We start from the raw sequence: 13617 nt of genomic DNA on the forward strand, positions 1-13617 counted from the left end.
AGGCCCTCACACCGACCTGGGGGGCCAACGAGGGGGGGCAAGGTGAGAGGGGGCTTTGGAGCTTGGTCCCCGACTGTGAGAGGGGGTTTTAAAAGGGTAGAGTTCGCCCCGCAGAGAAACAGTGTGTGAGCTGAACCGCCCGCGACCCAGAGGAAGAGCTCGTAAGGCCCCTCAGCCAGGGGCAGCGTCCTTCTCCGACGCCATGTGGGAGCCCTGGACTAGGCAAGGGGACAGTGGGTCTGGGTGCAGGTGACCAGCCGTGAGGCCCAGGCTGGATGAGGAGGTCGTGGGCCCAGAACGGGGACAGGCGGGGCGGGCTGGCCACAGCCGCGGCAGGGTCCCGTGGGTCAGGGAGCTGCAGACGACACAACCCGGGGAAGTCGCCTCAGCAGAGAGCCGGAGTCAGCAAATCTGTGCCCTCCACCTGCCTGTAAGCAGAGGGTGGCGGGTGGTGGTGGCCCCTGCGCTACGATGGAAGACCCACCCGGCCCTTTCCATGACAAGTTGACTGCCCGCCGGAAGGGGTTCCAGGGCATGAGGTTTGGTGGTGGCCCCGCCTGGAGGAACCGCCGGTCATCGGGGACTCGGCAGCCAGGGCGCCGTGAGTGGGGAGCAGGAGCGCTCGGCGCCTGGTCGCGACAGGCGCCGCGGGGGAGAGAGGGCTGGAGTCCCGCAGACGGGTCAGGCACGAGGCAGCCCCGTCCCGGGCTGACACCCTCACCGCGCAGGTCCTTGGGCCCGGGAAGGCAGCACGGCGTTCTCCCACAGCCCCCGCCGCCGCCCAGGGAGAGTGCCCTCCGGGGCGGGGGTGCCCCGTGGCACAGCCTCGGAGGCCTGGGCTTCCGCTTACGACCTTTTTGTCCTCACCGTCCCGAGGACAGACGCTCGAGATGGGGTGGGCGGCTGTGCCGCGCTGTGCTCTGGTCCCTGTCGCCTCTGACATCTTAGGTTATGGTTCTGTTTTTGTTTCTTTTTAAAACAAAACAACATTTACTTGTTTTTCCGAGTTGTTTCCATGAGTGCAAAGATTCATGCTCAGCTCCCCAAAAATGTGCCGAAGGGAAAAGAACGAGTTAGGTGGCCGGCGAGGCCGCGCCGGGGTGTCGGGGCCCTGCGGGTTCCCGGGGGCTCAGCGTTCTGCCCCCTGCTCCCCTCTCCACACTTCAGCGGGTCCCCAGGCGATGCTGACGAGGTGGGCAGGCCCCCCCCGCCACAGGGCCCAGCCTGTCACCGCAGCCTGATCGCTCTCTCTCCGTCTTCTGTTCCGCAGGGGTATTTCCTCAGCGGATACCCTGGTCCGTTCCAAGGCTACGAGCTCGGACACCAGCAGCAAGGGCCGGGTGTGTATCCTAATAGTTTCCGGCTCCGGCAAATAGAATTTCTCAAGGGCCAGCTCCCAGAAGCGCCCCTAATTGGCAGACAGACACCACCACTGCCACCAAACCTCCCTGGACTCTGGCCAAGGTTTCCAGGACCACCTGCCAGAGGCAGGCAGCAGGAGACCTGGGGCGTCCCCAGGCCCGCGCCTCTCAGAAGTCAGGCGCTCCACAGGGGGTTCCGGCCTCCGTGCCCACGTGGCAGGACCCGGCCATGGAGAGGTGTTGATACGCTCTCCTCGCACCTCCAGGAGCTGAACATCAGCCAGGGGCCTGAACAAAGGGTCTTAGAGCTCTTGCAGGAGCTCGGCGCAGGGAAGGCCACCACAGCACATGATCTGGCCAGGAGGCTGCAGGCCTCAAAGAAGGAAGTCAATAGCGTCTTATACTCTCTGGCAAAGAAGGGCAGGCTGCTCCAGGAGGCGGGGACACCCCCCTTGTGGAGAGCTGCCGTGTCGGCTCCGGCTCAGGACCAGCACAGCTGGGCGGCCACAGCAGACCGGTGGAGCCGGGAAGCTCCAGTCTCAGACCCCAGTTTCAAAACCGAAGACGGAAACCCCACGTCTGGTGTGGAAGACCCTCCCGAGCCTTTGGACATGGCCGAGATCAAGGAGAGGATCTGTGAGTACCTGTTTCAGGCGTTCGGCTCCTCCGCCCTGAATTTGGCTAAAAACATTGGCCTCACGAAGGCCCGGGATGTCAGTGCCGTGCTGATTGACTTGGAAAGGCAGGGGGACGTCTACAGGCAAGGGACAACCCCTCCCATATGGCATTTGACAGACAAGAAGCGAGAAAGGATACAGATCAAGAGGAACATGAACAGTGTCCCCGAAACCACTCAAGCTGCTGTCCCCGAGACCAAAAGGAGCGTGGAGCCCCCCGCCTGTAACTCAGCCATGCCGGAGGCCTCGGACAGCGCGCCAGCCCCGGACGTGAAGAATGGACAGGGACTGGTCCTCAAGCTGGAAAGCAGGCCGGAGGCCGTGACGCCGGAGCCAGTAACGCTGAAGCCCCCCGTTCACGACAACGGCCCCTCCAGAGCAGGCTACGTGGACTTTGAAAACGGCCAGTGGGCCACCGACGACATCCCGGACGACCTGAACAGCATCCGCGCGGCCCCAGGCGAGTTCCGCGCCATCATGGAGATGCCGTCCTTCTACAGCCACGGCTGGCCGCGGTGCTCGCCCTACAAGAAGCTGACGGAGTGCCAGCTGAAGAACCCGGTGAGCGGGCTGCTGGAGTACGCGCAGTTCGCCAGCCAGAGCTGCGAGTTCCACCTGCTGGAGCAGAGCGGGCCGCCCCACGAGCCCCGGTAAGGCAGCCCCCGGCGCGCCCCCCTCCCCACCGTGTGGCCGGGGCTCCCTGTCGGCCCCGTCCAGGTCGTGAGCCAGGAGAGCAGCCCTCGGACCAGCCAGGATCTTGGCTGAGCTGGAGGGGGTTGGCTAAAGCGAAACTTCCTGGGAGTGACGGTTTCGTGTGCCACTGTCGCGCTGGCCTCCTAAGGCCAGAGGTAACAAGGACGGGGCTCCCCTCCCACCCCTTTCAGTGTGCCGTCCCCCTTTCCCAGCACTGAGCCCCCAGGGGCACAGGCGTGGGCCGAGGCAGGCAGGCGGCTGGTGGACCCCCCGGCCCCCACTCCTGCAGAGAAGGGACAGCGTGGGGCACACACGCTGCCAGCCTGTCCGGGGTGGTGCTTCCACACCCCTCTGCACAGGTGGGGGGCGGCCCCTCGCCCCCACCCCTAAGCTGTGGAGTCAGAAGTCACCTCACTCAGCTGGCCAGGCTCCCGCGGGCCAGCAGACAGACCGAGGAGGACAGGGGTGCCCAGAACGAGCTGCCAGAGGGCCTGGCAGAGAGCTGAACCCCCAGAAGCTGCCCGGCTGTGCACCCCAGTGAGAGCACACGCCCGCGGGGCGGGGGAGAGGGCCGCTGACCGTGCTTCTAGCCCAGGCTGGTTCTAAGGGCGAGGGCTCCCCGCCTGCCCCTCGCTCCTCACTGTGCCCGCCTTCGGGACGCAGAGACCCGCTGCAGGAGAGCCGTTAGGTGAGGGGCGTGTCCTCCTGCAGGCCGGCAGGGCCCCGAGCAGGGCCCGGAGTGGGGACACGCTGGAGGGCTGCCACGGCCCCCTCTTCCCTCCGCCCCGCCCCACACGGGGTTTGTGGTTAACCTCTCCTTGGACTCCAGCTGGGAAACATTGATGCCATGTTCGCATGCTTCCGAAGACCCAGGAAATAAGAAATTTGACCTACTTTTCTAAGGGAAATCCCAGATTGAGCGGAGAGCTGGGCAAATTTGAAAGCTCGCACAAAGGAGGTCTAAGCTCTCAGTCCAGAGGCCCCGAACAAACGCTTTTTGGTTTTCTGCATAACAAGGGGAAATTCCTGTCAGGCTTCAGACAGACCCAGCTTTAGAACCACCGAAAACAAGCCATGGGGCAGTGGGTGCGCCCCAGCCCTCGCCCGCCCCCTCCGCTGCTGTAGGACGGAGGCTTTCCGCTTGCTCACGAGGCTGCGATGGCGTTCAGCTCGTGCGTGTGCAGGCTGCCCAGTCCACGACAGGGAGGGGGCGGGCTTCCCCCACCTGTGGCCGGGGTGCTCTAATGAGCTGTGGGGGGAGAGCCCCTGGCTGCCTTGTTTCCAAACGTAGGGACAGGCCGAGCCTCCAAAGGGACAGGCGTCCCTCGGCCGCCCTCCACGTCCTCCACAAGTCGCAAGGCCCCCGGGCGAGGCGCTGTGGAGGGGGCAGAAGGGGGCCCTAGGCTGGTGCTCACGCATCTAATCACTTTCCGTCGAGATTTAAATTCCAAGTTGTCATCAGTGGCCGAGAGTTTCCCCCAGCTGAAGCTGGCAGCAAGAAAGTGGCCAAGCAGGACGCGGCTATGAAGGCCATGGCGATTCTGCTGGAGGAAGCTAAAGCCACGGACAGTGGGAGACCGGAAGAGCCGTACTACTGTCCCACGGAGAGGGAGTCAGGGCAGGTGGGTGTGCGGCCCACGGGGCAGCCCTTCCCCATGGCAGCCAAGGGCCCGAACGCCACCCGGCACTGGGCAAGCAGGCTGGGCCTGGCCGCCGGTCCTTGTCCCGGAGTGGGCTGCGCCCTTCCCCCAGCCCCCGCCTTTCCTGCTCGGACCAGCTCCCCTTCTTGCCCCGTCCCCCCCCCACCTCCAAGAATTGCAGAATTTCAGAGTTAAAACAGCCCTTAAAGAGCGTCAAGTCTACTTTCCTCTCTTGGCAGATGCTTAAAGACACCCAGAACTTTTAAATAGCTGCTTCCCACCGCCCTCTCCCTTTGAAAAGCCAGCCTGGCACGCGGTTGGCCGGAGACCCCTCCCAGCCCCTTCCTCCCGCTGCGGCGGCCGGTGCTTTCTTAGCTGTTTGTTTGTGCTTCCCCCCCCTCGTCTCGTTCTCTCCAGACCGCAGAGCCCCAGCCCGCCGCCCCTCCAGCAGCAGCCTTCTCTGGGAAGAACCCCGTCACTACATTGCTCGAGTGTGTGCACAAGCTGGGCAGCTCCTGCGAATTCCGCCTCATATCCAGAGAAGGCCCCGCCCATGACCCCAAGTACATCCTCGCGTCCCGTATCTCTGCCGAGGTTGCCTCCAGAGAGAGACACGTCCCTCTGGCCGCCCTAGGGACGGCAGACGCTCTCACGGAGCAGCTGCTCCCGTCTTCAGCATGGACAGCGGGGCCCCTGCGGGCCCGGCTGCTGCTCATGTGGCAGAGAATCTGGGTCTAGGACTCCGAGGGCGAAGCAGGGACCGAGCGCGAGGCAGAGGCGCGGCTCGGAGGGCACTGGTGGCGGGAAGTGCCCGTGCAGGACCGGGTCGTGCCCGAGAAGCTGGCCTGCGGCCCTGCACTTAGCTGTCAGAGGAGGGCTCCTGGAGGAGGTGGAGCTAGGCTGATGCTTAAGTGCTGAGTAGGGGTCAGCCCGGCCGGAGAGACGGGGCAGGAGGAGGGGAGAGGCCCCAGCTCTGCAAGCCACAGAGGCGCTGAAGTCCCAAGCCGTGAAGGGTGGCGACGTGACTAGGTGAACCAGGGCCGCCGAAGCCGTTTTGACCCTCCTCTCGTCCCCCGTCAGGTTCCAGTACTGCGTTGCCATGGGGACCCATACCTTCCCCACCGCGAGTGCCCCCAGCAAGAAGGCGGCGAAGCAGATGGCGGCAGAGGAAGCCATGAAGGCCCTGCACGGGGAGGCGACCGACGTGCCGCCGTCCGAGAACCAGGTGGGCCCTTCCTGCCCGTTGCGCAGCAGGGCGGCTCGGGGCGGCCCATGCGTCCCTCGGCTTCCCGAAGTGTCACGGTCCCTCTGTGTTTGGCTGACTCTCCGCAGCCTGGAAGTGCCAGCTCGGAGCCATTTGACAGCCTGGAGTCCGCGGTGCCCAGCAAGGTCCGGCGGGTGGGCGAGCTCGTCAGGTACCTGAACGCCAACCCCGTGGGCGGCCTGCTGGAGTACGCCCGCTCCCACGGCTTCGCCGCCGAGTTCAAGCTGGTCGACCAGTCCGGACCGCCGCACGAGCCCAAGTGAGTGCCGGGCCCTGACGACAGCCTGTGTCACAGGCGGGGCGCTAGCTGTGGTGGCCGTGTCTCCCGGGCCCCCTGAGAACACGGTCCCTAACCCAGCGAGCGCGGTCCTTCTCATTTTTTTTACTCATTTTAATTTGTAAAGTACTGCTCTACATAGAAAACCGTCCAGGCTGATCTAAAAAGCATGCAGTGAATTGTCTCAGTTCTATCTCAGACTTCTAGTTTCTCTCCCCAGACCCGTATGTTATTACCAGTTTCTTGAGTCCTTCTAGAAATTTCCATGCACATATTAGAAGTTGCTAAGGAGGAAAGCTCATAAAAATGGTATCTCGTCCTCTAAATTTGTCTTACTAGTACGGTTGTCCGCCTGTGCTCGCTTATCTGCTGTGCGTGTCTCCTTGTCCGTGACCGCTTGTCCTTGGCTTGCTCTCCCGCATCGGGCGCGAGAGCATTTAGCACAGTAAAGGAGCCAGCGCTCCGAGCCGCGCACCCCGCAGCCCAGCGGCCTCCTGCCGCGCCCGGGGCGTGGACAGCGGCCCACCCTGGGTTAGACGCCCCAGGAGGACAGGCGCAGGCTCCTGCCAGCTGCATGTCCCCCGTTGGCACCCCTCATTCGCCATGAGTCCCCTGCCTGTCACCTCCCGAATGTGCCAGGTTCGGTCCGTTTCCTCTTTCTCGTCTGTGAAGTCTTCTGTAAAACCTGCCGGGGCTTCCGGTCATTGGCTCCGAACCTAAGACCTCCAGGACTAGCTCGCAGATGCGACGAGCTGCTGGCCCTCAGTGAGCTGTGCACACGTGACCGGGCACCATGGCAATGAGCCGTGGGGACAGCGCACACGGTGCCAGTGTCTCCTGGGGAGCCGAGGACTCTGGCCGCGCATGGGGGCCGCCCAGAGCCTCTGCAGCCATGCGTCTAGCCATGACTCAGTAACGCGGGTTCCCGTCTTCAGCCGTACAGCCACCTTCACGCTACGGCAAGTGACACACTGGCTTTCACGCTGCAGTGGCGACCTGCAGGTTCCTTTTTAAATACGGTGCATTTTAAATCAGTTTAGAGGAAAACGTTTCCTGAGTGGCAAGCAGCCCAAGGGGCGCATGATGTAGCCGCAACGCCGTCACGATCCGTGAGCGTCCCAGGCGGGCGACGCGCCGCGGAGACGGCCGTGAGGGGGACGGGGCCGTGTGCCGGCCGCACGGGCCGCCCCTCAGGCAGAACTAGCCCTCCTCTGGACAGCCGTCAGGTAGGGGCTGGGCTTTACCACCTGCCTCTCGTCCCGAAGGTTCGTTTACCAAGCCAAAGTCGGGGGTCGCTGGTTCCCAGCCGTCTGCGCGCACAGCAAGAAGCAAGGCAAGCAGGACGCCGCGGACGCCGCGCTGCGCGTCCTGATCGGGGAGAGCGAGAAGGCGGAGCGCATGGGCTTCACGGAGGTAACCCCGGGGCCGCGCCGCCCCCGGGAGCGCAGCCGGAGGCTCCCCTGGGGTCCGCTCACCCGTCTGGGTGGAGCTGGCTGCCCAGCTGCCACCCGCGAACCGTCGCCGCCCGCGCCAAGACGCGGCCCTGACGTGGCCCTGACGCGGCCCTGTCCCCGCAGCTCCCGCTCACCGGCAGCACCTTCCACGACCAGATCGCCATGCTCAGCCACCGCTGCTTCAACGCCCTCACCAACAGCTTCCAGCCCTCCCTGCTGGGCCGCAAGATCCTGGCCGCCATCGTCATGAAGAAAGACTCCGAAGACCTGGGCGTCGTGGTCAGCCTGGGGACAGGTCCGTGCGGGGCGCGGCTCGTCCTCCTTGTCCTCCGCTGGGCGCGAGGTCCAGGCCGGGGGGCAGGGGTCTCACCTCCCTGCGGTGACCTGGGCAGGAGGCAGGTCTCGCCCCCGAGGGGAGAGCGCGGTGGGTCTGGGGAGCCGAGGCCGTGTCCGCCTCGACCCGGAGAGCAGCCCTCGCCGCCGCTGCCCTTCGACCCTTCACGCTCGCTGTGGACGCCCCCGCAGGGAACCGCTGCGTGAAGGGGGACTCGCTGAGCCTCAAAGGCGAGACCGTCAACGACTGCCACGCGGAGATCATCTCCCGCAGAGGCTTCATCAGGTGAGCCGGGAGGGCCTTCTGCACGAGGCCATGACAAGCGACCGCCACCCCGGGACCCAGCGTCACCCGAGCCCTCCGCCCGCAGGTTTCTCTACAGCGAGCTGATGAAGTACAGCCCCCAGACCGCGAAGGACAGCATCTTCGAGCCTGCCAGGGGTGGGGAGAAGCTGCGGATAAAGGAGACTGTGTCCTTCCACCTCTACATCAGGTCCGTACGGCTCCGCTGTCGCCACGGCCGCCCTGCCAGCCGCCGGCCGGCGTCCGGACGCCCCCCTGGTCCGCGAGCCTGAGCCGGCCCGCGGGGCCCCCTGCAGCCACTGTGGAGTGCTCCCCCCCCCCCGGGTTACCTCGGCAGGACGGCTCCGAGCCAGGGGACCGGCGAGAGGTGCCCGCTGGGCACGTCCTGACCGGGGCCCCGTCTTGCAGCACGGCCCCGTGTGGGGACGGCGCCCTCTTCGACAAGTCCTGCAGTGACCGCGCCGTGGAGAGCACGGACCCCCGCCACTACCCTGTCTTCGAGAACCCCAAGCAAGGCAAGCTCCGCACCAAGGTAGAGAATGGTGAGTGACATGGGCCGCGTCCCCACGGAGGCTCGGCCAGGCCTAGGCCCGTCCCAGGGACACAGTGGCCGCTGGGGTGTGGCCGTCAGTTGCTGGGATAGCAGAGTCTTGTTCACAGGGAGAGTGGGCCGGGTGGGGGCGAGGTCTGTAGGAAGGTCAGCATTCCGTGTTGCATTCGGTAGTTGGGGGGCTCCCCACATCCAGTGGGATTGGGGGTATCACCAGAGCTCAGGAGGGAGCCCGGGTGGACCTCCACAGCCGTGGGAGTCAAAGGTCATCTTGGGGGGACGGGGAGAGAGCAACAGGAAGTGGCCCCCAGCCAAGCCCGAGGAGTCCTCAGGAAGGGCCGTGCGCCCGGCTCCCGCCCAGCAGGTTGGCTGCTGTTCCCCGCCGCCTCGGCCGGCTGCTCCTCCACCGTCCTGATACCTCGCTGTTGCCTCGTGACCCCACCTGTCCCCCCCAGGCCATCCTACAGTCACCAGAGGGGTCCTCAGACATGAATCAGGTCATGTCACTTCCCTGCCCATAGCCCTCCAGTGTGAACACAGAGCCACCCACTCCTGGGTCTCCAAGAGAAGTGAGGTGTGTGTCCAGCAAATGTCCATGGCAGTACCGCTCACGGTGGCGAGAAGTAGAGTGACCCACGCGATGGGGCGGACGTAGCCGTAGAGAGGAGTGGGGTGTGCGCGGACGTGGGAGCCAGGCGCACGAGGCCACGTGCTCTGTGACTGCATGCACGCGACGTGTCCAGAAGAGGCAGATCCATGGCGAGTGGCAGCGGACGAGGGGCTGCGAGGGGCAGGAGCTTCCCTCGGGGGGAGTCGAAATGTCCTCTGCGAATAGACTGAAAGTCATTGAAACGCGTGCTATAAACGGGCGAATTTGCCCAGTAAAACTGTCATTCGGGAGAAACGAGCCACCGCCTGTGATGGTCCGCCACGCTCCCCGCAGGAGCAGGCGGGGCGTCCCGGGTCCGAAACCCTCCCCCAGCTGCTGCTCCTCCCTCGGGCCCCGGCTGCCCTGGCACCGCTGTCCCAGAAGCGCCCCCGTGCCCCGGTCACCCCCCTCGCCGCCCAGAGCCCGCACGCGGGGGAGGACACGCCGCTTCCCGTCCCTGCCGCTCCGTCTCTGCCCCGCGCCCCCCATGTTCTAGGACGAGGGTCTCGCTCGGTCTCGCTCGCCACGGTCGCCCAGCCCTCGGTGGGTGCTGTGAAACGGGCGGCGAGCGCGGGGCGAGCGGCCGTGGCCCGGCCAGGTGTGAGCCGCGCCAGGGGGCGCCCCAGGCCGTGGCCCCCGGGCCTGACTGAGTCTCTCACAGGGGAGGGCACCATCCCGGTGGAGTCCAGCGACATCGTGCCCACCTGGGACGGCATCCGGCTCGGGGAGAGGCTCCGCACCATGTCCTGCAGCGACAAGATCCTGCGCTGGAACGTGCTCGGCCTGCAGGGGGCGCTGTTGGCCCACTTCCTGCAGCCCGTGTACCTCAGCTCTGTCACGCTGGGTAAGGCCCTGCCTTGAGCTGGCACTAGTCTCTCATTTTAGCGTCCACATCTCAGCGGGCCGCATGCCGCAGCGTGTGTCCGGCTCAGCGGTCAGCGACTGCCGCTGCGTGTCCCGTGTGCTGTGGCGGCAGGCCCGCCAAGGGACGTGCCAGGCGGGTCTCCAAGACGAGCCAAAGCACCACGGCGGCTGGAAACCACAGCGTCTCGTGTCCTGGGCCGCACGGCCCGTGGCCTCACCTGGCACCCCCCACTGTGCTCGAGTGCCTGGTGGCCCCGTGTGTGTCCCAGGCTGCCACAATCGGAAGGCGCCTCTTTCCTAATGAGGGAGCGACTGTTTTGCACCCTCAGGCCCCTACGCACACCCATCGCCACCGCTCGGCCTCTGGCAGCACCGGGTGCAGACGCACGTGTGCCTTTCCGTTTCTTGCCTAGGTTACCTCTTCAGCCAAGGACACCTGACCCGTGCCATATGCTGTCGTGTGACAAGAGACGGGAGTGCGTTCGAGGACGGACTTCGACCTCCCTTTGTTGTCAACCACCCCAAGGTGCTGCAGCCCCGCCCGGCCTTCCCCGGCTGCTCTGCTCCCTTCGAGCAGTTAGTTCTGCGCGCGGAGCAGCGCACACAGCGCGGGCAGGGGTCTCGCTGGCATGCCAGGGACTCGCCCCTTCCTCCCTCTAGTCTGCGCTTGGTCTGAACCGAGGTGGGCTTAGTGTGTCCGGAGCCTCGGCCGGGCAGTCCCACGTGGGGGGAGGTCAGGGCCCGCACGTGCTTCCCCGCGGCCTCCACTGAGCTCCCCATTTTTCCCTGGATGGCCTAGGTTGGCCGAGTCAGCGTGTACGACTCCAAACGGCAGTCCGGGAAGACGAAGGAGACCAGCGTCAACTGGTGTTTGGCTGACGGCTGTGACCTGGAGATCCTGGACGGGACCCGGGGCACAGTGGACGGGTAAGGAGCGGGGCGCAGCAAGGGCTCCCCGCCCGCCCGCGCCTGGCGCCCCGCCTGCTCTGGTCCCAGCGGGTGCCTTTGTCCTGCAGGCCACGGAGCGAACTGTCCCGTGTCTCCAAAAAGAACATCTTCCTCCTGTTTAAGAAGCTCTGCTCCTTCCGGGGCCGCAGGGACCTGCTCAAGCTCTCCTACGGCGAGGCCAAGAAGGCCGCCCGCGACTACGAGGCAGCCAAGAACTACTTCAAGAAGGGCCTGAAGGACATGGGCTACGGGAACTGGATCAGCAAGCCCCAGGAGGAGAAGAGCTTCTACCTCTGCCCAGTGTAGTGCGCGCCGGCCTCGGGGTGCTGAGGTGCGCACGCTGGGGCCCAGCCCCTTCGCCACGTCGGTCACGGGGCCTTTTCCTTCTTTTTCTGTTCTTTCTTCTTTTTAACGGAGCCACAGTTGGTGACACCGAGACCTTAGGGCTCCCAATTGCCCTCGTTCGCTGGGCATGGCCGGCCAGGCCTCGCCAGGCCCGCTGCTCTCCCCAGCAGGGAGAGGGCCACGGGACGACCGGAGGGCTCTCTCCCCGCCACCCTGAGCGGGCGCCGTCCCTGGCCCCTGCAGCCCGTTCCTGCCCGCTCCGCTGGTCGTTCCGTGTCCTCTCCCAGTTTGCTGCCCTGACCTCCGTGGTGGTCCCAGCCCACGCTGTGAATCGTGTCGGGACTGGTGGCTTCCGTTGTGGGTCTGCAGGCCCCTCTGCCCCCCACTTTTGAGATCCCTTCCTTGGGGTCAGGTTCCTCCTTTTCCTCCAAGAGGGCAAAGAGACGAACGTGAAGAACTGGGTGGAGCGTTGACGGGGGCAGGAGTTGGAAACCGCGGTCAGCTCTCACCGGGGCCGGCGAGGCCGGACGCGGCGGACGACGCCCGGTCGCCTTCAGATGTTGCACTTTAGCGAGCTGGGGGGAGCAAGAGGCCGGGAAAGCGGCCACTCGGAAGTGCATCCCTCCCCCGGTGGCAGGGGCCGAGTTGTCCCCCGCAGGGGTGACCCAGACCGCTCCCTGGGGGTGCAGACATGCCTTGCAGCGGCTCCCGGCTCCCGGCTCCCCTCCTCAAGCATTCCCAGGAGCTCGTCCTGCAGGGGGGTCAGGGCTGAACCCCAGCCACCTGGCAGGAGGAGCCCCAGACGCGTCCTGGGCAGCCGGCCATCTCTGCGTAGGCGATCAGGAACCGGCAAGAATAAGGGCAGAAAGTGACGGCCGGGTCGCTGTCCCACCTCACGACAGCCACACCGCGGGGAGTCGCCTGACTCGCGGGCAAAGCAGTGTTTAAACAACGCCGTCGACGTTGGTTGCTGACTACCGCGGAGGACCGGTGGCCGCACAGACCTGGAATCCAGGCAGTTTGCCATTTAAGTGCTTTAGTTCTGCAGGGTTGCTTCAGAAGGTCGTGGAAGGGCAGGTCACAGACCCGAAGTCTCCCCACCTGTTAGGGAATCTTCGTAGGGTTGACAGACGGCAGCCGTTGTAGGTGAGGCCGGGTTGTCAGAGTCCATGGCAGTTGGGGTAGCGAGGAGGTCCCTGGCTCACCCCAGGCCCACGTTGACTCCGGGGTCAGGGCGTGGGCCTCTCCTTGCAGTCTTGCCGAGGGCTGGTCAGCCGGGCACGCTCAGGAGCAGCACAGAGGCCCCGCCTCCCCGAGACCTGAGCCAGCGTCTCTAGTCCAGAGGGCACCTCTCTTCACCTGTGACCTTGGCGGGCAGCGCCCGCCCCCGCCTGCGGATTCCCGCCTCGCCAGTGGCCGCCTGCCTGCGTCCCCAGTAGGAGCACCCACGTTCACCCCTGTATTCTTGTAGCTTCTGTTCCCCAAAATTGAGACGCCCCGAGTTTGTTTAATACACTAAGGTGTCTTTGCGGAACCAAAGCGTCGCGGGAGCCGGGGGGCGGGGCCTGTGTGCCCCGGTGGGCGGGGCCGCCTACCCGGGTCCTGTGACTGCAGAGGGCACGTCAGCTAGTCCTTCCTCGCAGGCCGCTGGTCTCCCTGGTTCTTCAAGCTGGAGGGTGGCCCTCTGGTCCCCCTGGGCATCGGACCCTCGCCCAGAGTTCTGGCTGCCTCTGACCTGGAGCTCGTGGCTCTTGAAGACCAGCGTCCTGCTCACCCTGGGTCTTGTCCAGCAGCCTCGTGGAGTAGAGCGAGGCGTCCCTGAGCCCCCGAGTCCCCTGGGAACAGGCCCGTATTGGGCCCTGCGCGGCCACACCCCACACCCGAGGCCCACGGGACGGGAGGCGGAGGCTGCCCCCGCCTCGTGTCCCCTTCCCCCGTCTGTCCAATCTGTTTTCAGTAAGCAGGACCCCCTTCTCCTTGCCCCACATCTTTTTTAAAAAATGATATTTGTATTTGATTTGTCTGCTGTGGCTATTGTGCGTTTTTTGAATAATCACTTGTAAAAATCATCACTGCTTGAAGCTGTTTCCTTGCCTCATGTGGAAGAGACTAGCGGTTTTTGGGGTCTTGGCAGCGACTCCAAGAGCAGAGTGAGGACTTGGCCGTGACGGCTGCCGTCTGCTTTCTGATTCTGCTTTTCTGTGCCCCCTGATAACTAATGATATACATTCCTCTAAATAAAAAGTTGACAGAATCGG

The 13617-nt window shown here is 65.0% G+C and overlaps 1 protein-coding gene across 6 annotated transcripts in view; it reads left to right on the forward strand.

Moving 5' to 3' along the window:
- The window catches only part of ADAR (adenosine deaminase RNA specific), a 28676-nt gene extending 15059 nt beyond the window's left edge, over positions 1-13617 (forward strand). For 3 of the 6 annotated variants that reach the window (XM_036234854.1, XM_016134134.2, XM_016134136.2), the window contains exons 2-15: positions 1271-2688; positions 4170-4353; positions 4789-4934; positions 5452-5596; positions 5704-5894; positions 7178-7325; positions 7490-7661; positions 7892-7985; positions 8071-8193; positions 8412-8545; positions 9864-10046; positions 10480-10592; positions 10866-10993; positions 11083-13617. In XM_036234854.1, the coding sequence (XP_036090747.1) occupies positions 1973-2688; positions 4170-4353; positions 4789-4934; positions 5452-5596; positions 5704-5894; positions 7178-7325; positions 7490-7661; positions 7892-7985; positions 8071-8193; positions 8412-8545; positions 9864-10046; positions 10480-10592; positions 10866-10993; positions 11083-11320 (2715 nt within the window). In that variant the 5' untranslated portion in view covers positions 1271-1972 and the 3' untranslated portion in view covers positions 11321-13617. Of the gene's footprint in view, positions 1-1270; positions 2689-4169; positions 4354-4788; positions 4935-5451; positions 5597-5703; positions 5895-7177; positions 7326-7489; positions 7662-7891; positions 7986-8070; positions 8194-8411; positions 8546-9008; positions 9128-9863; positions 10047-10479; positions 10593-10865; positions 10994-11082 lie in introns of those variants that run through there. The other 3 variants (XR_004955212.1, XM_016134135.2, XM_016134137.2) reach the window with 3 other exon arrangements.

This window comes from Rousettus aegyptiacus, unplaced genomic scaffold, assembly GCF_014176215.1.
Source record: "Rousettus aegyptiacus isolate mRouAeg1 unplaced genomic scaffold, mRouAeg1.p scaffold_m13_p_17, whole genome shotgun sequence".
Taxonomy (NCBI): domain Eukaryota; kingdom Metazoa; phylum Chordata; class Mammalia; order Chiroptera; family Pteropodidae; genus Rousettus; species Rousettus aegyptiacus.